Consider the following 23,675-nt stretch of genomic DNA (forward strand, 5'->3'; position numbering starts at 1 on the left):
CAGAGTTGAGGGAAACCAACATGGAATGATGGAGTAATCGGGAGTCAGTAAAAGAGTCATCCTTTTTGTCCCTAGATTTGAAGGGTCTAAACGAAGGAGCTAAAAGCTAGAGAGGGCTGCTTAATGGGAGTCATGGTCTTCGGTAGAGGGACATAGACAACCCATGTGACCTGGCAAAGAGGAAGCCAGGAGAATCAATCCCAAGCATCCTTTTCTCATGCCCTGTGATCATCCAAGGATGTAACTAATTCGATCAATACAGTCTGAAATGAGAGAGCAAAAGAGCTTGTTAATGCCGTTCATATGGGCCAACAACTCCTGGGGCATAGAAGAGAATGGAGTAGTTCTTCTGAAGGGGAAACGAAAGATATTCAGCACAACCTCTCCCCCAACATAATTCAAAATTCTGATCTATTATACACAAAACTTGCGTGTAGGCTGAAATGAAAATACATTCTTTCTAAAATTTTTATTTTATTTTTTTATCCTCACCGGAGGACATTTTTGCATTTATCTTCAGATACAGCAGGAGGGAGAGAAGGAGGGAGGGAGAGAGAAACATCGATGTGAGAGAGACACATCAACTGGTTGCCATCCACACGATTCCAACCAGGGCCGGGGACAAACTGCAACCAAGGTATGTGCCCTTAGTGGGAACCGAACCCGAGACTCTCCGGTCCGTGGGCTGATGCTCTAACCATTGAGCAACTGGCCAGGGCCAGAATTTTTATTTTTATTCCTAGGGGAGAGAGAGCGAAGAGGGGAGAGAAAGAGAGAGGAAAGAGTGGGAAAAGAGAGAGGGAGGAGAGAGGGACTTTCCAGAATTTCTGGTTGCAAAATTCTGTGAGTTCTTTAATTAAAGCAGAATTCTTCTGTCTTTCTGTGGCCCTGCTTTGCAGCTTCCTTAAGCACATGCCTGGAGAGACTACAGGACAGCCCTGCGCATGGCACCTGTATAAGGAAGCCTCAATAAATGGGAACTGGTCTCAACTCCTGAATGCTGACTTTAAGGAGAGAGCTCTAAGAGATTTTTGAGAATCCAGAACTGATTTAGAAGGAATCTTACTATTTTTTGTTTAAGTACTGTTCATTAGGAATTCAGGAACTGGATTTTCTTAGACTCAAAAAACCCTATGATAGTGAAACTTATAATCCTACTGAAACGATAGGAAAGTTTTTAGTTTCTTATCAAAGATAAAAGACATCAGGACATCAATTTCACATTGACATTTTTATTAACGCCAACTGTTTTTTAATTATTATTTTTTAAAACAATAGCACAAAAATGTTTCAAGGAAGCAGTCTCACAATCTGATGACCTTCTGAAATACAGTTAAGCCACACCAAATATGAATTTGTTAATAACACAAAAAATATTTTAAAAAGAAAAATCGAAGGAAAAGAGGGAAAAAATAAAAGTTGTAGGGACAGAGAAAGGAATGAGATTTAGAGTTAAAACTCACTGCATTAGACAGGTGAGGCTTGTTAGTAGGATACACTGTTGAAGCAGAGTGGCACACCACAGGCTTATAGTCTTTGTTGCTGTTTTTAACCACTTACCAACAATATATAGGCCCTGCAGCGGTTACCACTGGCTTCTTACGTGCCCAAAATGAACCAGGAGAAGCCAGTGTTGATACTGTCATAAAGAGGTTTGGTAGTTGGCCTATAAGACAACTAAGACCATTTTCAGCAGAATTAACTCCTTCAGAAAGGCCTGGCTGAAAACCTTTTCAATGATTTCCATGGTCTCACCTATATGCCTTTCAGGGTTCTTAAAAGTCATCTTTAAAAAGAAAGAAAAAATTATGTTTATCAGTTTCTCTTATTTAATGTGGCTATAAAAGATGTTTCCTTATTATTTCTTTATCTCTAAGAAGGACACCGGGGGTGGGTACTGGGGGCGGAACTAAGGGGAGGAAAAAACCCAGACCAGGATAGGTTGTGTTTTTCTTTAATCTTTTTTTTTTTTTTTTTTTTTTTGGCCAAGGGGTCACACAGAAGGGAAGACAAGGAGGAAAACTACAATCCTTGGTTTGTATTGAGTTATGCAGGAAAATAGGTCTTCCAGATCAGTCCCCATGCCAAAAAAAAAAAAAAAAAACCCACTTGGAATTATGCACAGACTCTATGTTATATCAGCTATCAGTCTTTCATGTTTAATCATTCCCCGCAATGGACACTACCCTTGGCTTGTAGGCTGCTTGCAGAACCCACTTCACAAAAATCCTCTTCACCCAGAAGCCTCTAGTTTCCTTTTGGTAGGTTATAAAAACAGAACATCTGTCATTAACAGGAGAGTGTTAAATACTTTTAACCACTGACAAGGCTTCAGGAAGTTTCACAGTTTCATTATGCTCTATTTATTACTATCATATTTACAGTTTTATTTTTTTATTCTTTTTATTTTATTTTTTTTTCTGAATTGCTGATTTTCCTTTTTCAATAGAATTTAATTCTGGAGTGTGAGCAGGAACCAGTTAACTACATTCATTGTCCAACCCCCACTGGTTTGAAAGAAGACTCCAAATTCTTGGTATATAAATCAGCTGTTTGGTAGCTCCACCTCTTCCCTGCATCGAAGCAGCAGAACCGTAGTGGCAGCGTGCTCAGGGTTCACACCGTGGGTGGCGAAGCCTTTCGCTGAAGGAGGTACTGATGGATGCTCTCAGCATCTCGCTTAAGCCAAGCAGCATTCAGCAGGATATTTTCACAACACTGCTGGATGGTACGCTCAGCTGAAGGAGCTGGGTGACTCTCAAAGAAAGCCTGGTATAAAACAACCCAGAATGTGGGATCATTATTAGCAATAGTAAGAGGTTAGTACCACAGGGTCATAAAAAAACATCCACTGGTCTATAAAGGATTAATAAGCTTCACTCAATATAATTTACCACTGCCACCCCAAGCTAAAAGAAAACAAGCAGCTCCTTGGCCTTACCTACAGGAATTCTCTCCTAAGTATTATATGCTTAAAACCTAATCAAAAGTTAATATATAAAGAGACAGAACCTACAACCTTTCCTTAGATTCGTCCAGTGATTAATCTAGGCTTTGGAATCAGGCTTGAGACTTAAATCTAGGCTTGACCATATACTAGTCCATGACTTTGAGTAAATTAACTGCTCTAAATCTGCCTTCTCATCTATGACAAACTATGTCTTCCAGAAGATTAAAGGGACAACCCATATAAATAGTCAGCATAATACCTGGCACAGAGTACTTAAGGATTCAACACATTTTGGCTGCTTCAAATAAAGACTTGTAAGGAATGATAAAACCAAGAAACTTATATTGCTGCTATGCCCTAATAATTCAATACTCCATTGACTCATTTTTTTTCATACCAAAAAACTATTTCTGAGTTTATTATAATTTATTATAATGCTATTGTTTCAAGATTGAATTCACTTTCTAATGAAGTCTACCTGGTTTTACAGAAAACAAAGCAAGTCTTAAATACCAACCAGCAAAAGGATGGAGTCTTTCCTTTGAACTAGTAGTCACTAAAAAAGAGAATGACTGCCCAGCCCGTGTGGCTCAGTGGTTGAGTGTTGACCCATGCACCAAAAGGTCGCCAGTTCGATTCCCGGTCAGGACACATACCCAGGTTGTGGGCCCAATCCCCAGTGGGGAGCATGCAGGAGGCGGCCAATCAATGTTCTCTCTCATTGATGTTTCTTCCTCTCTCTCAAAAAAAAAGAAAAAAAAAGAGAGAGAGAATGACTAACTCATCAGATTAAGTCTAGACCTTTTAGAAATCAATAACCTTATTTACATAGATGACAACGGCTCCTGCTCATGCTCTGTAAGTCTCCTTATCATAGTTGTATTCTTGGGACCTGAGTAAAATGCAAGACTTCTTCCTCTTATTACAGCACCACAATTTATACAACAGAAACCTGGGAATTATCCTTGACTCTTTCTCCCCGCTCCCAGGTATGTTCATAACACAGAGAAGCCACTCAGTAAATATTTGTGGAATTAAAGATTAACAAATGCAAGGCCCTGAATCTCTTTCATTACTTCATCTTCTCCAAGTTACTAATGCATTCTTGCTTGGAGGGTTAGCTTCCCAACAACTTCACTTCCCCCTTTCAAAATATTCTCTACAATGCAACTAGGCTGAAATTTTTATAATACAAATCAGATCAAGTCACTCCTTTGTTTAGCTTTCCATTCTTAGGAAAATTTTAATACGGCTTATAGGGCCCCCCGGGTCTGGCCTCTACCTATCATACCATTCTTAAATTATCCACTACCCTCCTCTCCAAACCCATTATATGTATTTTGCCTTCAGAGTACTTATCTTTACAATACATTGTTTACATAAAACAATGCATAATACTAAATAAATGAAGGCAGAGATCAAGCCTTTCACTGTTTTCTCACGATCTGAAATCTTAAAAATCTTATTCCCAACAATGGCTCATAGAGTGAACCAAATGACACTGTAACTCTCAGAACTTCCAAATTCACACCTGCTAACCTCCTTGCCTTAAAAAAGATGAAGGTGAAAGTGACTTTAAAAATACTTCACAATTAAAAACAATGGAAGGCTTAAAGTTAAGATGTTCCTAATCAGTGTAGATTTCTTCACCAATGAACTTTACCATTATACTGATTATCAACTGTTTAAAGGCTAAGAGGAGAGTTCCTATATAGGTTATTAGGAAGAGAAAAAGAGCTAATACCAAGGACATACTCTGTTCCATCCCCACTATGTTATTTAATCTAAATCTTATCATCACCCAACTTTACAGATGAGGGAAAAGGCTCATAAAGGTTAAAAACTTGCTTGAAGTTGGAGAGCTAACACAGAGCAGAACAGACCTTTAAACACGGGTCAACTGCCTCCAAGTTCCTCATTCTCTCAAATATATTTCAATTCCCTCAAAGATGATTCCAACCCCAAATTCTTCAGGCATTAAAGAATCAACCTAAGCTGTCTTTCTCTAAGCAATAAAAGGAGACACTAATGTACATTACCCCTACATGCTATGATTATAGTTTGGTTAGTGTTTTTATTTACTAGATTGAAAAGTGAAAAGTTAACAGCATTTTCCTTACCTTAACCTCTCCAGCCATTTTATCAACTGCAAATCCCTCAACTGATAGCTGGAAAAATAAAAACAAGAGGCTTGGAATAAATCTCATTCAACCTAAAAACAAATCATTCTATTTTCTCCCAACTTCAGTTTATTCTAGGGGGTGCAGGATGGGTGATGGAGAATCCCTTTAATAAGGCTAAAAACCAAGGAAACTCTTAAAGAGCAAAGACCATAATCTATGGGTCCAGTGAATCATGGATGTCAATAACATCCACTCGAAATAAAAATCTTCACATACCTTTATTAGTCTGGATATTAAGAATCCTCCCTGGTATCGATTATAAAGTTCTTCCCAGTTTTCCTTTATAAATTTCCAAGCAGCCTTCCTTCCATGCTTGCTGCCTCCAGCCACTCCACCAATTACTGATACAGTGTCCTGTGGACGTACCTCTTCCTAAAAATAGAAAGAGAACTGAAAGTCTACTGTATCCAAAACATCTTCTGGTACCAGAAAGAGCAAATATTACTGAGGTACTCAAGTAATCATCACTTGAAGATACTTGTTCCCTGTTTTAGGAATAGCTGGCACCATAAGCTTCCAACAAAGAGAACATTTAACCTAGAGATCAGCCAAATTGAGAATAAAGCATTGAGATAGGTACAAACAGGCTGCTCAACAGATATTTGGCTTGGGCTACTACAGGGTAAAAAAGAGAAGAGATAGAAAAGTAGGCACAGGGATAAGTCAGCTTTCCAGTTTATTTCTTCTTCCAACTATTTTGATTCTCACCACTAGAGGAAGATGTAGAGGTCAGTAACAAAAGCTCATTCCAGTTTTCCTAACCTATGTTTAGGGCCAATCAAGACACCGAATCAAAGACACTTGACAGAGATCAGTGGGTAACAATTCCCTCTAAAAGCAGTTTTCAGCCCTGGACAGTGTGGCTCAGTTGTTAGAGCATCAGCCCGCACACTGAAGGGTCGTGGGTTCGATTCCCAGTTAAGGGCCCGTACTGAGGTTGCAGGTTCCATCCCCAAATGGTTGAGGGTGTGTGGGGGAAGGCAACCAGTCAGTGGGTCTCATACTAATGTTTCTTTCTCTCTCCCCTCTCCTTCCTTTCCACGCTCTCTAAAAATCAATGGAAAAAAATATCCTCAGGTGAGAATTAACAATAAATAAATAAATAAATAAATAAAATAGATTTTCATTGTAACTTACTGAAAGTGCAAACGTGAGGACTTTTTGAATCAATTCAGGTGAAAGAGTAGCCCCAAGGACTCTTTCAATTCGGTTTTTCTCTTCCTGCATATCTGCTTGCTTGTGAAGCTATAGTGAAAAAATAAAAATAGAGACCGTTAATTCTTCCCTGGAAGTTATGCATATGCTTATATGAGCTTCTTCCTCAAAACGGCGAAACTTCTGTTCTACATTCTCATTGGCTAAGAACGCAGGGTATGCAATTAATAAAAGAATACCTCCTAAGATGTTTGGCACTAAATTTCTCATATGCCATTTTTGTAAGTCTCTATATGTAAATGCTCACTATATGAATGGCGTCTCCTCAGTTCTGAGCAGTTTACTTCAAGATCTAAGGGTATCCCCTTTATGACCAAATTCTATGTTCAATGTTATATGAACAAATTAATCAATACTAATACCACCAATGATTATCAATTTAGAACAGGGAAAAATATGTATGATGCATTATTGAAAATAACATTTAAAAAATATTTGGTGAGTCTGGCTGGTGTGGCTCAGTGGTTGAGCATCAACCCATGCACCAAGAGATCTCTGATTTGATTCCTGGTCAGGACACATGCCCAGGTTGTGGGCCCGATACACAGTGGGGGGTGGGCAAGAGGCAGCCAACTGATGTTCTCTCTCATCAATGTTTCTATCTCTCTCCCCCTCTCCCTTCCTCTTGCTCTAAAATCAATAAAGAAACAATAGTTTTCTAAAAAACAGAAGCATAGACTATTTCCGGGGGTGGGGGTGGGGGTAGTAAAAAAAATAATAATAAAAAAATAAAAAACAGAAGCATAAAGAAAAAAATCAAAATACTACTTTATGTACATTATGAAATCAGGAATAAGATTATATTATACATGTTATTATTGTGCCCTGATATTTTTAAATTTCTGGTGAGATTTTTTTTTCTTTCTCCTTTTTTAGTCTCTTAGTCTTTTATAGTTAATATACAAAATATTTTTAATAATCAGAAACAAAATATTAATACATTTAAAAAAATTAGAACTACAAATGTACATGAGGTATCTGTTCAAGACAACTTAATTTATAGACTCTCTTGACCTTTTTTCCCCCTAAAGATTTAACACTGACCAGTGTCTGGAGACCCCCATCACAGCTCCCAGTTTCCTCTTCCTTTTCTTTGGACTCTTTTGTGCAGCAGTGTGATAAAATAGATAGGAAGTCAGGAGACCTGGGTTCTAGTCCCAGTTTGCTTCTAACTAGCTGTGGGATCTTGACTAAGTCCTTAACCTCTCCGGGTCTCAGTTTCCCCATCTGTAAAATGAGTGGAGTGGACAGATAATTTCTAAGGTCCTTTTCTGCTCTAGTACTCGGGTTTTCAAGATGCATTTTTCCCCCCAAGGAGAACCTGTTACATTAGTCCACTAGATGACACCATAGTCCTTAACCTCTCCGGGTCTCAGTTTCCCCATCTGTAAAATGAGTGGAGTGGACAGATAATTTCTAAGGTCCTTTTCAGCTCTTGTACTCGGGTTTTCAAGATGCATTTTTCCCCCAAGGAGAACCTGTTACATTAGTCCACTAGATGGCACCATAACACCCCATTTAAAATATACTTTGAACTAGTTACTTTTTATCCTGCCTCATTATCCCTAAATTACCAACAAAAAACAATCCTCCTCATCTCTTATGTTTTTTTTTTCAATCCTCACTCAAGGACATTTTTCCATGTTTTGTTCAGATAGAGTGGGAGGGAGGGAGGGGGGGGGGAGACAGAGAGACAGAGAGAGAGAGAGAGAGAGAGAGAGAGAGAAACACCGACATGAAAGGGACACATCGCATGGTTGCCACCCGCATGACCCAACCAGGGCTGGGGACAAACTGCAACCCAGGTACGTGCCCTTAGCGGGAAACGAACCTGGGTCTCTCCGGACCGCAGGCCGACGCTCTAACTGCTGAGCCAAATTGGCCAGGGCTCATCATGTTTTTTTTAAAAAAGAACTTTGATTCTGGGCTCTGGCAGGGTAGCTCAGTTGGCCAGATATGCCAACGTTGCAGGTTCAAACCCTGGTCAGGGCACTAATAAGAAGCAACCAATGAATGCCTAAATAAGTAGAATAACATACCGATGTGATTTTTTTTCTCTCTCTCTCCTACTCTGCCCCCCTCTTTAAAATCAATTAAAAAATAGCAATAATAACTCTTGCCCTGGCCGATTTGGCTCAGCGGTTAGAGCGTTGACCTGTGGTCCAGAGAGGCCCGAGTTCAGTTCCCGCTAAGGGCACGTACCTCGGTTGCAGTGTGTCCCTGGCCCCAGTTGGGGTCGTGTGGGTGGCAGCCAGTCGATGTGTCTATTATTTTTTATTTTTTTATCCTCGCCCGAGGACATTTTTTGATATTTTGTTCAGATAGAGTGGGAGGGAGAGAGAGAGAGAGAAACATCGACGTGAAAGGGACACATCGAGTGGCTGCCACCCACACAACCCAACCAGGGCCGGGGACAAACTGCAACCGAGGTACGTGCCCTTAGCGGGAACCGAACCCGGGTCTCTCGGGACCGCAGGCTGACGCTCTAACCGCTGAACCAAACCGGCCAGGGCTCTCTATTATTTTTTGTTCAGATAGAGTGGGAGGGAGAGAGAGGAAGAGAGTTGGGGCATGTGCGACAGGTAACTGATCCATGTTACATCACTGTTTCTCTCCCTTCCTCTCTCTAAAATAAAAAATAAAAAACTGATTTTGTCTTCATGAGAGCTCTTTCCATAGTAAAGCTGATTACTTTGAGCTTCTTGTGTTAAACAGATGCAAATTCTTATTAAATACACATACTAATATAAATTCTTTAAAGTATGTCATGACATGAAAATGTCAAGGTATCTGTCATAAAATTTTCAGAACCCCTATTTTGTCCCATACCCTTCATGGAATAGACAAAACCCACAAAATATATCATTTTGTATGCAAAGAAATATATGATTTATAGTGCACAGGTTTATAGACTATTAAGAATGAGAAGGGACCTTAATATCATTTAGTTGAAAGGTAAACCCAAAGCATAATTTATATTATTAGGAAGGAAACTCTTGCACAAGATGGGTAAGGAGCACATTTTGAGATGCAGTATCTTGAAAAATTTTTTTTTATCCTCACCCGTGGACATTTTTTTGATATTTTGTTCAGATAGAGTGGGAGGGAGAGAGAGAGAGAGGGAGAAACATTGACGTGAAAGGGACACATCGACTGGCTGCCACCCACACAACCCCAACCAGGGCCGGGAACAAACTGCAACCAAGGTACATGCCCTTAGCGGGAACCAAACCCAGGACTCTCCGGTCCGTGGGCTGATGCTCTAACCGCTGAGCTAAACCAGCCAGGGCAGTATTAGGATTTTCAAAAGTTTTGCCTATATTTTTTTCTAAGCCAGAGTTTAATTATGTGCCAACCACCCTGGGGAAACTACAGAGACTATACAGTCAGGTGAATTAATTTTCTGTCCATTCATAAAGAGGCACTGGTATAGTTCAAACCCTTGAGACACCTGGCCATCTATCCCTTTTCTAAGCACAAAAACAAATCTTTTGTTTAAAATGGGCAGAACCTTAAATAAGTTTACATTAAAGGGGGAAATTTTAAAGTACCTGACTTGTTAATCAAAACAAATGAATATTTTAGTGTTAAGATTTAAGATTAGAGCGTCGGCCCACAGACCAGAGAGACCCGGGTTCAGTTCCCGCTAAGGGCATGTACCTCGGTTGCAGTTTGTCCCCAGCTCTGGTTGGGTCATATGGGCGGTAACCACTCAATGTGTCCTTTTCACGTTGATGTTTCTCTCTCTCTCTCTCTCCCTCCCACTCTATCTGAATAAAAAATGGAAAAATGTCCTCGGGAGAGGATAAAAAAACAAACAAACAAACAAAAAAAACCCATAAACTGAGTAAAAATAAGAAGTAAAAAACTGGGTTACTTTTTATATCATATTAATAGTGTACATGAACAGACATTACATATTTCTCCCATAGTTTCTTAATATTTGGTGTCTGCAATTATTCATACCTGCATATATTTTTTGCCAGGACTTTAACCACATAAAACTCATACTATCTAAGTTCAAAAGCAGAAAATGGTAGCCCTTCCCCAATTTACTCACCTTTATCATAATGTCTAAGGTAGTGCCATCACCATGCTTCAAAACAGTCAGATAGACCTACAAGAGAATATAGGAACAAAAAAAAAAGGCATCTGATTAAACGTATCTTGTTCCAAATATTCTTAAGTTAAGAAAAGACAGAAAGCAAGTTAAAAAATGTAAATAGTCACATGTAGATGCTACATACAAATTGGGGCAAGGACCTAAAAGCCCACATGAACCAGAAAAATAGTAGTAATAGAAGGTCACACCAGCTTTCTCAGGGGAGTGTGCTCTGATAATCACCTTTCAGCATCATAGTGCAGACTGAGAAACTTTAAACAAATGAGAAGCTGGCTACAAACCCCTAAATAGAATATATTAAAATTGGGTCAGACATGATTTGCAGATCAGTACTTAGGTCATTTTTAGTTACTATTAAATAAGATCACACTACACAGAATGATGCAGTCACCTAGAAATTAAAGTAATTCATTATAAAAACCTACAGGACTCCTCAGATCAGCGGAGAGAATCTGTTTCCCTTCCACATGGTCCTTAAACCGGCGACGAGCTTCTTCTAACGTTGCCTTATGTCCTGCTTTTCCTAGTTTGCCCAGGACCAAGCCCCTCAGGAGTGCATCTAGATGACCTGATTTAGAAGTAAAAGAGACACAGAACTACTTAAAAAGCCTATTTTTGCAAATATGCCACCTAGATATCTTATAATTGTGTTATATCATGTCTACAATCTTGAACAAACAAAATCAATTATCTTAGTACTTGAAAGAACATGATTTAAATTTATCAAATCATAAGAGTGAAATAAAGTGCTAAAGAGACTAGATAGGCAAATAAATTGCTGACTTTGTCTATACTCACAAATGTCAACCATCTAAATTTACTAAATGTTCACTCTAGGTAATTACACAGCCAAGGATTATGTGTGAAAGAACAGGCATGGACCATGCAATTTTAATTTTAATGCAAATTTCAGGGAAAGGTCACATATAGAACTAGTGTATGGTATATAAGAAATTGAAATCTTAGATTTAAAAAAAATATTTTTCTTCTTATTTATGTTAGAGAGAGAGGAAGGGAGAGGGAGAGAGGGACAGAAACATCGACGAGAGGAAGAAATATCGATCGGGCGCCTCCTGCATGCCCCCTCTATTGGGGATTGAGCCCGCATCCTGGGCATGTGCCCTGACCAGGCATTGAACCAGTGACCTCTTGCTGCATGGCTCGATGCTCAACCTCTGAGGCACACCAACTGAGTGAAATCTTAGATTTTTAAAATCAAAATTTGACAAATCTATTACTCCAAAGATATGCAAATGACCAATAAGCACACGAAAGATGCTCAACATCATTGGTCATTAGGGAAATGCAAATAAAAACCACAATGAGGTACCATTTCACACCCAATAGGATGGCTAGAATAAAAAAGACAGATAATAACAAGTGTTGACAAGGACATAAAATCAGAACACTCAGACATTGTTGGTGGAATGTAAAATGGTGTGGCCAACTGTGAAAAACAGATTGGCAATTCCTCAAAAGGTTAAACATAGCATTACCATATGACCCAGGAATTCCACTCTTAAGAATATACCCAAGAGAAATTAAAGCATATGTCCACACAAAAATTCATATACAAATGTTCATAGCAGCATTCATAATAGTAAAAAAGTTAAAATAATCCAAACATCTATCAACTGATAATAGACAAAATGTGGTACTGTATATCCATACAATGGAATATTGTTTTGGCTATAAAAAGGAATAAGGTGATATATGAAGCATGGATGAACCTTGAAAACATGCTAAGTGAATGAAACCAGACACAAAAGGCCACAAAGGGTATGATTCCATTATGCAAAATGTCCGGAAAAGGCAAATCCATGCGATAGAAAGCACATTAGTGGTTGCCTGGGATGGGCTGCCAGAGAATGGGGAGTAACTGCCAACTGCTATGAAGTTTCTTATGAGTGTTCTGGAATTAGATGGTGGTGATGGTTGTGCAAACTTGTGAACATACTAAAAGACACTGAACTGTATATTTTAAAGGGTGCATGTTATGGTATATTGATTATATAAAAAAAACAAAAAACAAAACAAAAGCACCAACATACAAATCTAATAGATTTGCAACAGTACAGTGGCCAAATAAGTTGTATGTAGTATATTCATATAATGAAATACTACCCAGCAATAAAATGGAATGAACAACCTGGATCATAGTGAATGACAAGAACATCCTATTGAGGGACAGAAGTCAGATATAAAAACAGAATATATATGATTCCATTTATATAAAGTTCTAGAAGAGACGATATTAATCTAGGGTAAAAGAAATCAGAATACTGTTTGCTTCCCAGAACAAGACTGGTCAGGAGGAAATACCACCTTTAGTTATTAGCAGATGGTAGAAAATAATATTTAAAGCCCTGAAATCACCATTCCCTCAAAGAGAAGAGAACACAAGTAGAAGGCCAAATAACTTCCTTAATTCAGAAAACTGTCCTGTGTCTTTATAAGTGGTATATAAGGTACCTGGTATTTATGGTAATAATAGATAAAATAATCCAAAATTCCCTATAGCTTTTCTTGACTATAAATGGAACTCATTTTTTGAAACTCATAAAATACTTTTATTTCCACCATTTGCTTATGCACGAATCATATTTAGCAATGAATACAGATAATACAACCAGCACTATTTTTATGTTGGTCACCCATCTAACTTCACAAATAGGATTAAAAGACCTAAGTCTTAATTCTGGCTAGCTGAATTACATAGTAACATCTAGCAGATACCAAGATGATGCTACTGCTATTGTTAACCACAGATGAGTAAAAAAAAAAAAATTTCTGATCAGTTCTTTTTCCATTTAGTATATCTATTACCTTCTCCAGGTTTGGGATCCCAGCCCAGTCTCTCCCCTATAGGTGAAAAGACATCTTTCACAAACTCCTGGATTTCCTCATAGAAGTCTGTGTGGGACAAGAGAGTTGAGAGAATCCCCAGGTTACAGCTCAGGTCGCTCCATACAGTATAATTGGGCTCATTCACAAAAGCCTCCATGACTTTTAGAACCTCTACAGTGCTAATGATTCCAGCTCGAGCCTGGGATAGGAAAAAACATAAATTAATCTAGTCTACAAACAAAAACAAAACAAAAAACACGAGCATGCATTTTTGGTATTATCTACTGCTAGTCAGTCATCTGTTTCAAACGAAATGAAACATATCTATATAAGTTCAGAATACTAGGCTTTTATAGAATAAAAATCCTATATGATAACATTCCTTATTTACTTTTTTTGCTATTTATAAAAGAGCCATGTAAAAATATGCTAAATTCTACCAATTTGGAAATAATAAAAAAAAAAGAGAGAAAACAGTTAACTTCCCATTTCTATACAGTTTCCTTTAGAAAATTTTCATACTTTTAGAAAAGTTGCAAAAAACAAAAACAAAAAAACAGTTGGGACTTTGGTTTTTGACAGAGGCTCTTTCAAAACTGGACCTGCAAACTGTGTCAACTTTAGCCTATCCTTTACTCATTTCTAAAAGAACACATACTGGAAGGCACTACAAATTCAGAGTCCTTTCAGAATTAGCTAAGAGAGTTAGGAAAAAGAACTTCTGTTACAGCAGCCAACTGCACAAACACACCACTCTCCTGGGACAGGTCTCTCTCAGCAATGAGATCAGCAGATGTAAGGTTTTGTGCATCAATGCTAATCTGTGTTTACACAAAGGAGGAATCCAAAACCAGTTACTGCAGAGGGGAGGGAAAACTTCAAGTCCAATTTAAAGGAACACTAGGAGGAATCTGACAATTTTATCACAAAGACATCTAGAAATTATCTAACCTATGTTGGAGTCATAAAGATACTACTACTACTCGCTGCTTTAAATCTTTTCTGGAACAAAGCCAAATACAAATATAATTCTAAAGCTAACGGGCTATTAAAATTGAGTAGTAACAAAACATTAAAAAAAATTCTAGACTTTCCCAGCAAAGCACAACCACTATTTTAGAAAAATATAAATCACTCTGAATCAATTAAGTATTTTTAAAAAATCATATCAGTAGGAAAATTTCTTCAAGGCTCTTATCTATTTCTATTGAAAAGAATTTCTGCATTACAAAGGATAGTTTAAGTAGACTTGTAAAAGCTGGCTTAGGAGTAGTGAAATGGGATTCGTTTCTGGTAAATTATATAGGTTCAATCTTGTCATGTTAGTCAATAATTAGTCATTTGCTCTAATCCCAAAGGCATTCAACCTTCAGGAAGAACTATATTCTTCTAATTATGTTTCAGTTAGACACTCCAGGAAAAACAAAATCCTTTAATCAACAAAATCCATCGTACTACTTGAGAGAGGCTCACCAAGGAGAAGAGGTCATTCTGTAATCCAAGTCGATCCACAGGGGGCAGAGAAAGGTCACGAATGCCTGGTAATAAACTTTCCAGCATGGCCGAGCTGTACTGGGTCCGATAAAACCCAACTGTTCCCAGGTTTAACTGAAAAGATATCCAGTAGGTATTATTAAACAGTTGCATTTTTTTAATAATGTTTTTTAATCCTCACCCGAGGACATTTTTTTGCATTTATCTACAGATAGAGCAGGAAGGGAGGGAGAGAAGGAGGAAGTGGGGAGAGAGAAACATTGATGTGAGAGAGACACATCAACTGGCTGCCACCCGCACGACCAACCAGGGCCGGGGACAAACTGCAACCGAGGTACGTGCCCTTAGCGGGAACCGAACCCGGGTCTCTCTGTACCGCAGGCCGACGCTCCAACCGCTGAGCCAAACCGGCCAGGGCTGCATTTATTTATTTTTTTTATTTATTTATTTATTTTTTATTTTTTTTTATGTCCGTATTTATTATCTACCTTTTTTTTTTTTTTTTTTAATCCTCACCCGAGGATATTTTTTCCATTTTTTTGTACAGATAGAGTGGGAGGGAGAGAGAGGAAGGGAGAGAGAGAGAAACATCGACGTGAAGGGACACATCGAGTGGCTGCCACCCGCACGACCAACCAAGGCCGGGGACAAACTGCAACCGAAGTACGTGCCCTTAGCGGGAACTGAACCCGGGTCTCTCCGGACCGCAGGCCGACGCTCTAACCGCTGAGCCAAACTGGCCAGGGCAATTTTTTAAGTCACTCTTTTGTACGTGTGAAAGAGCTCTGGTTTTAGTATATCTGTATTAAAAACAACAAAGATCATATTTTTAAGTTTAGAGAGAATATTTACTGTATGTAAAAACACTTTGACAGTGGAATCTCTAAGAAAGACGAAGCCTTTACAAACATTGATCCGTTGAGCCTAGAGCCACAAGGGAATAACAACTGCCAGGTCCTAGATTTTAAAGACTTAAAAAAACGCCAGTTCGTATGATTTTTGAAGTGAAGATATCACAGACTATCCTTTTCTGTGGGCTATTTGCCAACAATAAAAAATACTTGTGATAGTATTTACACACACAAATTTTTTTTTTTAATCCTCACCCGAGGACATTTTTTCATTTCTTGTTCAGATAGAGTGGGAGGGACAGAGAGGAAGAGAGAGAGAGAGAAACATTGACGTGAAAGGGACAGATAGAGTGGTTGCCACCCGCACAACCCAACCAGGGCTGGGGACAAACTGCAACCGAGGTATGTGCCCTTAGCGGAAACCGAACCAGGGTTTCTCTGGACCGCAGGCTGACACTCTAACCGCTGAGCCAAACTGACCAGGGACACACAAAATATTTTAATGGTAAAATAACACTATAAGATTTAGTATTTATATATAAATACTATAAAAAAAAATCACCTCACAATTCTAATACAATTATTATTTTATTACCTTTATCTTTTACTGTAGAAATAAAGCCTTTATTTACCTAATTACAATCATAGTGCAGCTATAACATTTTTCTCATTTATAAGAAAATGTTTGTACTGCATTTTAATCTTCCAGATTATAATTTCAAATAGAAATACAGTATACCACTGAGTATAAAAATTAAAACAGAAGGAGAAATGGCTCTTTTCAGAAAAGCAAAAAATCCAGCCAATGTGTAATTCCTATTAGGAAGCTACAATTGGGAGAAAAGTTTCTAGTAGATATTTTTATTATGAAAAGTACAGAGTATAGAATAATGGAAAATAAGATTTATCAACTGTTTTTATGTTTGTTTGTTGTTTTTTTAATCCTCACCAGAGGATAATTTTTCCACTTATCTTTAGATAGAGAGGAAGGGGGGGAGGAAGGGGGAGGGAAGGAGGTGGGGAGAGGGAGGGGGAGAGAGAGAGAGAGAGAGAGACATCAATGTGAGAGACATCGACTGGCTGCCTCCCACACGACCCAAACCAGGGCCAGGGCCGAACCTCAAGCAAGGTACACACTCTTGGCCAGAACTGAACCCGCAACTCTTTGGTCCGCAGGTTGCCGTTCTAACCACTGAGCAAAAGCAGCCAGGGCACCAACTGTTATTTTTATGAAATGGTTTTAAAACACCAGCTAAAGGAATTTCACATTCCGGTGACACAAACTGATTATTATGTCTGATGATAGTTCTACACATACGATGACAACACATCATTGAAGTTAACATGTCATTACAATGACAGGACAGTGTGAAGTTGCAAGACTACAAATATTTTGGTTAATGTGACTTTATACATAGTCTATTTTTTTCTCTTTAATGTTTATCCCTTTGTATCTGCTTATCTACCACTCTCTTACCTGACATAAGGCAAACATCTAGACAATAATATTTGAAACTGGCCTTAAATTTACACAGGGAAGTTCAGAACTGTTTTTTTCTTTGCAAATCCTAGTCTAAACTGAAGCAGTAAAATTTAGTAGCAGCCATAAAAAGCATAAAAGAAGTGGCAGAAATAAATCCATTTAGATAAGATAAAAGTGGACATGCCATTTTCCGGACTCACCTTTACCCATTGGTCTGGTTTTACATTCTTTAAAACAATATTCATCTCTGGCTTATCCATTAGAATTTTCAGTTTGGCATGGTTAGGATCTTCACTAGTAGAGATTGTGATAGGAACCATCCACTGGGGACAGTCTTCTCCTTAAGCAAAAGAACAAATACAAAACTTGAAAAATAATTTCTACTGTAAAAAATAGAAGGTGAAGTGCAGAGAGAGGACTAGAACCCTCTGCACAGACTTGAGTCTATTAAACCAAAAGCTCTTTTTTTGGTACCAGATTACTTTATTTGAAGCAATGGTACAAATGCAAAGATGTAAGTGTATGCTTTGGTACAAGTATAGAAAAGGCAAAGGTAACTCCAACATGCATGTTCTGCTTTGGTAACCAGGGAAGTCACTCCCACAGCTATGGGAAGCCATTTTTAATGGTACAAAAACTCTTTCAGGTGACCTAAACAATACCAATGCAAAGGAAAAGAGAATCTATTAACAAAACCATAATAATCTAAAAAAAAAAAAGAGTTTACTTATTTGAAGAATAACAAATAGAGTGATTTTTACTTTTCTCTTTACAGACCAATAAAGACAGCAATGATTCTACTGTCTTAAAGAAATTTCGAATGGGTGTTAAGTCCTCACATAACATTTAAAAACAAATGCTAAGGTTCAGTCTTTAACAGGTATATATATGTATATACTACTGAAACATTAAAGGGGTGGTTTTTATTTTTCTGATAGAGAGGATTCAACCTGGGAGCTATTGGATTCCATTATGGATGAATTGTATCTAAAAGCCAAAGCTTTTGTATGGTAGATACACATACTCTCTTAGTTATCAGACAGCAAAACTGACTTTGCATTAAGATGCCAAGCAAAAGAGAGTCACTGCCCAGTAGTACACTAAAGGAAATATTTTAATATGTTATATACTTTATGTTATCAGGCTACACCACATATTAAAATGTCCTCTTGACACGGGATATTTCAGGTTTTAACACTGCCTATATTGGTCATAGAATATTAGAAGAACCTGCAAAACCTGTTGGTCCTACAGTGCAAGATTGGAGGTGTGAGGCATAAAATGGCAACTGTGACACTTAGGGATTTATGTGGATAATATACCTGTCATCTGACTTGTCAAAGGTATTTAATAAAAGAGTAATTCTAAATACTAAGGAAGATTAAGGGTGGAAGATTGTATATCTTTAACCTTAATAGAGTGCATCATATTTAGGTAAGTGGAACATGAAAAGGCACTGGCGATTCTGATAAATACCTCTTCCTGATAAGAACTATTTTAAAGGAAATCTAAAAGGTGTAGAAAAACACTTGATTTATTTATTTTACTAATCTTTAATTTCCTGGGTAAAAGAGTCTAATGATATGTAGAAGTACTGAAAAAAGCAGAGATAAGTGGTAATTAAGGGTATAAACTCATGGAATTCAATTATTTTGTTTGAATTCTTACTCTTTTTTTTTATCCTCGCCTGAGGATATTTTTCCATTTTTTGTTCAGATAGAGTGGGAGGGACAGAGAGGAAAAGAAAGAAAGAAACATCGACATGAAAGGGACACATCGAGTGGCTGTAACCCACACGACCAACCAGGGCTGGGGACAAACTGCAACCAAGGTACGTGCCCTTAGCGGGAACTGAACCCGGGTCTCTCCTGACCGCAGGCCGACACTCTAACCACTGAGCCAAACCGGCCAGGGCTGAATTCCTACTCTTTAACTCATTAGAGAATTAACTCAAGGTGACCGTGGGCAATTTAACTAACCTAGCTATGCCTCAGCTCCCTCATTTATAAATGGAAATAATTTTACCTACTAATAGGGTTGCTGAGAGTATAGAATAAGTTATAGAACTTAGCACTGTAATACATCTAAATAATCACAGGGCTTTACTTACTTACTTACCATGCCCAAGAAATTAAAAAAATAATTAGCCACCCACACAAATGTGTATCAGGTGTTCTTTTAGGGAGTAAGGCTAGAGGCATCATTTCTTGAATGTTCTTGTTCTTATTCTTCTTCATACACAGAGACATGGAATTTAAAAAATCTAAGAATATGACATTACATAAATTTCATGAACATATATTTTTTTAATTAAAAAAAAAATGATTTGAGAGGGAGAGAGACTGATTTGTTGTTCCACTTATTTATGCATTCATTGGTTGATTCTTTGTGTGTCCTGACTGGGGATCAAAACCACAACCTTGGCGTATGGGGACGATGCTCCAACCAACTGAGCTACACGGCCAAAGAATCTCCTTTCTTGATTTTTTGGATTTCATTTTTATTCTATTACCATTTCCTTGTTTTTATTTAATTCTATTAAAATTTTTTAAATGGATAGTTATTTCCTATTAGTTGCAACGCAAATGGTATGGTATCCAAACTCACTGATCAGCTGCCACTTATAGCCATTTGCTTACCAACATATGGTCCACTGGCACAGAACTTCCTTTGGGACAACTTCAGTATTCTGTCATCTTCTACCTAAAGAAGGAAAACAAAGGCTATAGTAGTATAAAATTGTTTTCTTTTTTTTTTGAGGGGGCAACACTTCTGTAACAAAGTAGAAGGTAAAACTAGTATAATCAAATGTCTTACAAGTATACAAAATGCAATGATAATGATGATGATGCTACAGAATAGTGAAAAGTCGCTATTTCTTATTTAGTCTTCAAAATAACAATAGTCTAAATAAAAAGGCAGGTTCTATGTAATATGTGCACTCAAAAGAGATATGTACCCAGATGAGAACTTTAAAGGATTCAAGTTTTCAAAGGGATATATAACAATAAATAATATTACAGCAAGTTATTTTAGATTAGCATGAACTCAATATTCAGAATTCAAATTTTTAGAATGACTGATAAACATAAAAGCAGCACACATTTTATTTTCAAAGGATAAGCTTTGCAATGAAACCAAAAAAATGGGGGGGGGGGGACTGCAAAAACTAAAAAGCAACCAGAAGCAACAAAGGCAAGTATATACTTTTATTTATTGATTGATTTTAGAGAGAAAAAGGAAGGGGGGAAAGGGGTGTGTGTGTGGGGAGAAAGAAGCAAGTACATATATATATATTTTTAAATATATTTTTATTGATTTCAGAGAGAGGGAGAGGGAGAGAGAGAAACATCAATGTGAGAAACATCTTGTATGCATCTTGACAAGGGATGGAACCCACAATCAGGGCATGTGCCCTGACCAGGAATCAAACCAGTGACCTCTTGGTGCATGGGCAATGCTCAACTAACTAAGCCACTCCGGCCAGGGTGTAACTACATATTTTGAAAACTACTTCAACAAAATGTAGTCATTTGTTTTATTTATCATTTATTACTATACCCCAGGACACTTTTAATTTTTTTTTCTTTATGGATATTAGAGAGAGAGGAAGGGAGAGGAGGAGAGAGATAGAAACATTGATTGGCCGTCTCCTGCATGCCTCCCATTGGGGATCAGGCCCATAACCTGGGCATGTGCCCTGACCAGGAATCGAACCGGCAACCTCTTGGTGCACGGGTCGATGCTCAACCACTGAACCATACTAGTAGGGCAGAATATTTAAAAAAAATTTTTTTCTTTATTGATTTTAGAGAGAGAGAAAGGGAGAGGGAAAGATAGAAACATCAATGAGCGAGAACATCAAATGACCACTTCCTGCATGCCCCCCAGTGAGGATATGGCCCACAACCTGGGCATGTGCCCCAACCGGGAATCGAACTGTCAATCTCTTGGAGCATGGGTTGACACCCAACCACTGAGCTACACTGGCTGGGCAAGCTCTCCTATTTTTAAAAGAATTACAAGTCATGGACATACAAATGGCCAAGAAACATATGAAAAAATGCTCAACGTCACTAATTATCAAAGAGATGCAAATTAAAACAACAATGAGGTATCACTTCACACCTGTCAGAATGGCCACCATCAACAAGTGCTGGCAAAGGTGCAGAGAAAAGGGGACCCTAGTACACTGCTGGTGGGAATGCAGACTGGTGCAGCCACTGTGGAAAACACTATGGTGTTACATCAAAAAATTAAAAATTGAACTGCCATTTGACCCAGTGATCCCACTTCTAGTAATATACCCTAAGAAGCCTGAAACACCAATCAGAAAGAATATATGTACCCTTATGTTCATAGCAGCACTATTTACAATAGCTAAGATCTGGAAACAGCCCAAGTGCCCATCGGTAGACAAATGGATAAAAAAGCTGTGGTACATAAACACAATGGAATACTATGCAGCTGTAAGAAAGAAAGATCTCTTATCCTTTGAGATGACATGGAGGGACTTAGAAAGTATTATCCTAAGTGAAACAAGCCAAGCAGAGAAAAAGACAAATATCACATGATCTCACTTATTTCTGGAATATAATGAACTAAACAAACTGATGAACAAAATAGACCCAGAGACATAGAAGTAGGGTACAGACTGACATTCCTCAGAAAGGGGGGGGGTGGAGGGAAGGGATAAACCACAGAACTTATATGCATGTATGCATAACCGATGGACATAGACAACAAAACTGGGGATGGGGTGGGAGGGGATAGGGAAGAGGGAGTCAATGGGCGGAAAAAAGGAGAAACATCTGTAACAAAAATAAATTAATAAAAAATAAAATGAAAATAAATAAATAAAAGAATTATAAGTCATAACTAGGCTTTTTATAATAATAAAAATCGAGGATGAGTTTGGCTGTGCTTATAGACAAAAAACAACAACAAAGTAAATAAAGTCTTGATAGTAGCTTGATTGGAGAAGTTAAATTAATCTCAAAAATATTGGGATGAGCCCTGGCCAGTTTGGCTCAGCGGTTAGAGCGTTGGCCTGCGGTCCGGAGAGACCCGGGTTCGGTTCCCGCTAAGGGCACGTACTTCGGTTGCAGTTTGTCCCCGGCCCTGGTTAGTCGTGCGGGTGGCAGCCACTCGATGTGTCCCTTCACGTCGATGTTTCTCTCTCTCTCTCCCTTCCTCTCTCTCCCTCCCACTCTATCTGTAAAAAAAAAAAAAATAAAAAAAAATAAAAAAAAAAATAAAAAAAAAAAAAAAATATTGGGATGAGTAGTCTCTGTTCTAACTTAAAACTGTGCTCTGCTTGAAGAAAAAAAACTATGGCCTGATAGCTTTTTGTGTAATCATCAAATAATTTTGAATTGACAGTTTTTGAGGGAAAAAAATCCCATGAGGTGAAAGGAACAATCACCTTTGTATGTTATCATTCTTTTTTTGTTGTTGCAGTTGTTAATCCTTACCCGAGGATCTTTTTTCATTGATTTTTTTAGAGTGAGTGAAAGGGAGGGAGAGAGAGAGAGAGAGAGAAAGAGAGAAACATCAACGTGAGAGAGACAACGACTGGATGCCTCCCTCACAACCCTGACTGGGGCCGGGGATTGAAACTGTAACCCAGGTATGTGCCCTTGACTGGGAATTGAACCTGAGACCCTTTAGTCCACGGGCAGACACTCTGACCTCTGAGCCAAACCAGCCAGGGCTCTTATTATTCTTAAAACAGTTGGATAAAATGAAAACTATTTGGCAGTCTAATTGGAGTGTCAATATCAAGTTTGATCAGACATCTCTTATAACAGACTAGACAAAAATGGAGAAAGAAGACTAGAAAGAAACAGAATGGTCACAGTGGTAGGTCACTAAACTTATATTTTTTCCACCAAATATGATTGATTACATTCCCTAAACTGCCTTTTCAAATGCTTACAGCCAGTCTAACTAAGAGGTCCTCCAATGTGTGTACTTTATTACAAAACACAATTGTGTTTGCCCAGCCGGTGTGGCTCAGTAGTTGAGCACTGACCCATGCACCAGGAAGTCGCTGGTTCGATTCCTGGTCAGGGCACATGCCCAGGTTTTAGACCGATCCCCAGTGGGTTGTGCAGGAGGCAAATGATCGATGTTTCTCTCTATTCCTTCCCCTCTCTCTAAAATCAACTCAGAGAAATATTTTAAAATACAATTGTGATTAAGGTTAAGATGTGGCTTTGAAAGGTTAACTTACACTGTAATGTACCATGTAAATTTGGGTGCATTTTAAGTGTACCAGGGTTGGTCTAAATGTCACCTAGAATTCTTAAAGTACAGACAAACAAATTTGATACCACTGATTGAATGTCATTTAATACAGTATCAGACAAATTGAGAGAATTTTTATTAAGTTTACCTGTTCTGCTTCCACATAAATGAGGGGGAATCCCATTTGTTTGGTCCAGGTATTCATCACCGCTGCTATAGGTTTACCACTAGCACTTTCCAAACATTCCCAGAGGTCCTCTAGGAGATAAACACAAACAAT

General features: G+C 38.2%; 1 protein-coding gene across 6 annotated transcripts in view; it reads right to left on the reverse strand.

Moving 5' to 3' along the window:
• Nucleotides 1–1,235: 1,235 nt before the first annotated feature.
• NPEPPS (aminopeptidase puromycin sensitive) overlaps nucleotides 1,236–23,675 on the reverse strand; it is a 102,671-nt gene continuing 80,231 nt past the window's right edge. For 4 of the 6 annotated variants that reach the window (XM_036268027.1, XM_036268025.1, XM_036268024.1 and 1 more), the window contains 11 exons: nucleotides 23,544–23,653; nucleotides 19,786–19,849; nucleotides 17,347–17,486; nucleotides 14,792–14,926; nucleotides 13,298–13,517; nucleotides 10,897–11,039; nucleotides 10,409–10,465; nucleotides 6,271–6,378; nucleotides 5,350–5,505; nucleotides 5,071–5,118; nucleotides 2,093–2,769 (listed from right to left, as the gene is read on the reverse strand). In XM_036268027.1, the coding sequence (XP_036123920.1) occupies nucleotides 2,617–2,769; nucleotides 5,071–5,118; nucleotides 5,350–5,505; nucleotides 6,271–6,378; nucleotides 10,409–10,465; nucleotides 10,897–11,039; nucleotides 13,298–13,517; nucleotides 14,792–14,926; nucleotides 17,347–17,486; nucleotides 19,786–19,849; nucleotides 23,544–23,653 (1,334 nt within the window). In that variant the 3' untranslated portion in view covers nucleotides 2,093–2,616. Of the gene's footprint in view, nucleotides 2,770–5,070; nucleotides 5,119–5,349; nucleotides 5,506–6,270; nucleotides 6,379–10,408; nucleotides 10,466–10,896; nucleotides 11,040–13,297; nucleotides 13,518–14,791; nucleotides 14,927–17,346; nucleotides 17,487–19,785; nucleotides 19,850–23,543; nucleotides 23,654–23,675 lie in introns of all 6 variants that reach the window. The other 2 variants (XR_004960280.1, XM_036268023.1) reach the window with 2 other exon arrangements.

Source organism: Molossus molossus, unplaced genomic scaffold (assembly GCF_014108415.1).
Source record: "Molossus molossus isolate mMolMol1 unplaced genomic scaffold, mMolMol1.p scaffold_m16_p_19, whole genome shotgun sequence".
NCBI classification, from domain to species: Eukaryota; Metazoa; Chordata; class Mammalia; order Chiroptera; family Molossidae; genus Molossus; species Molossus molossus.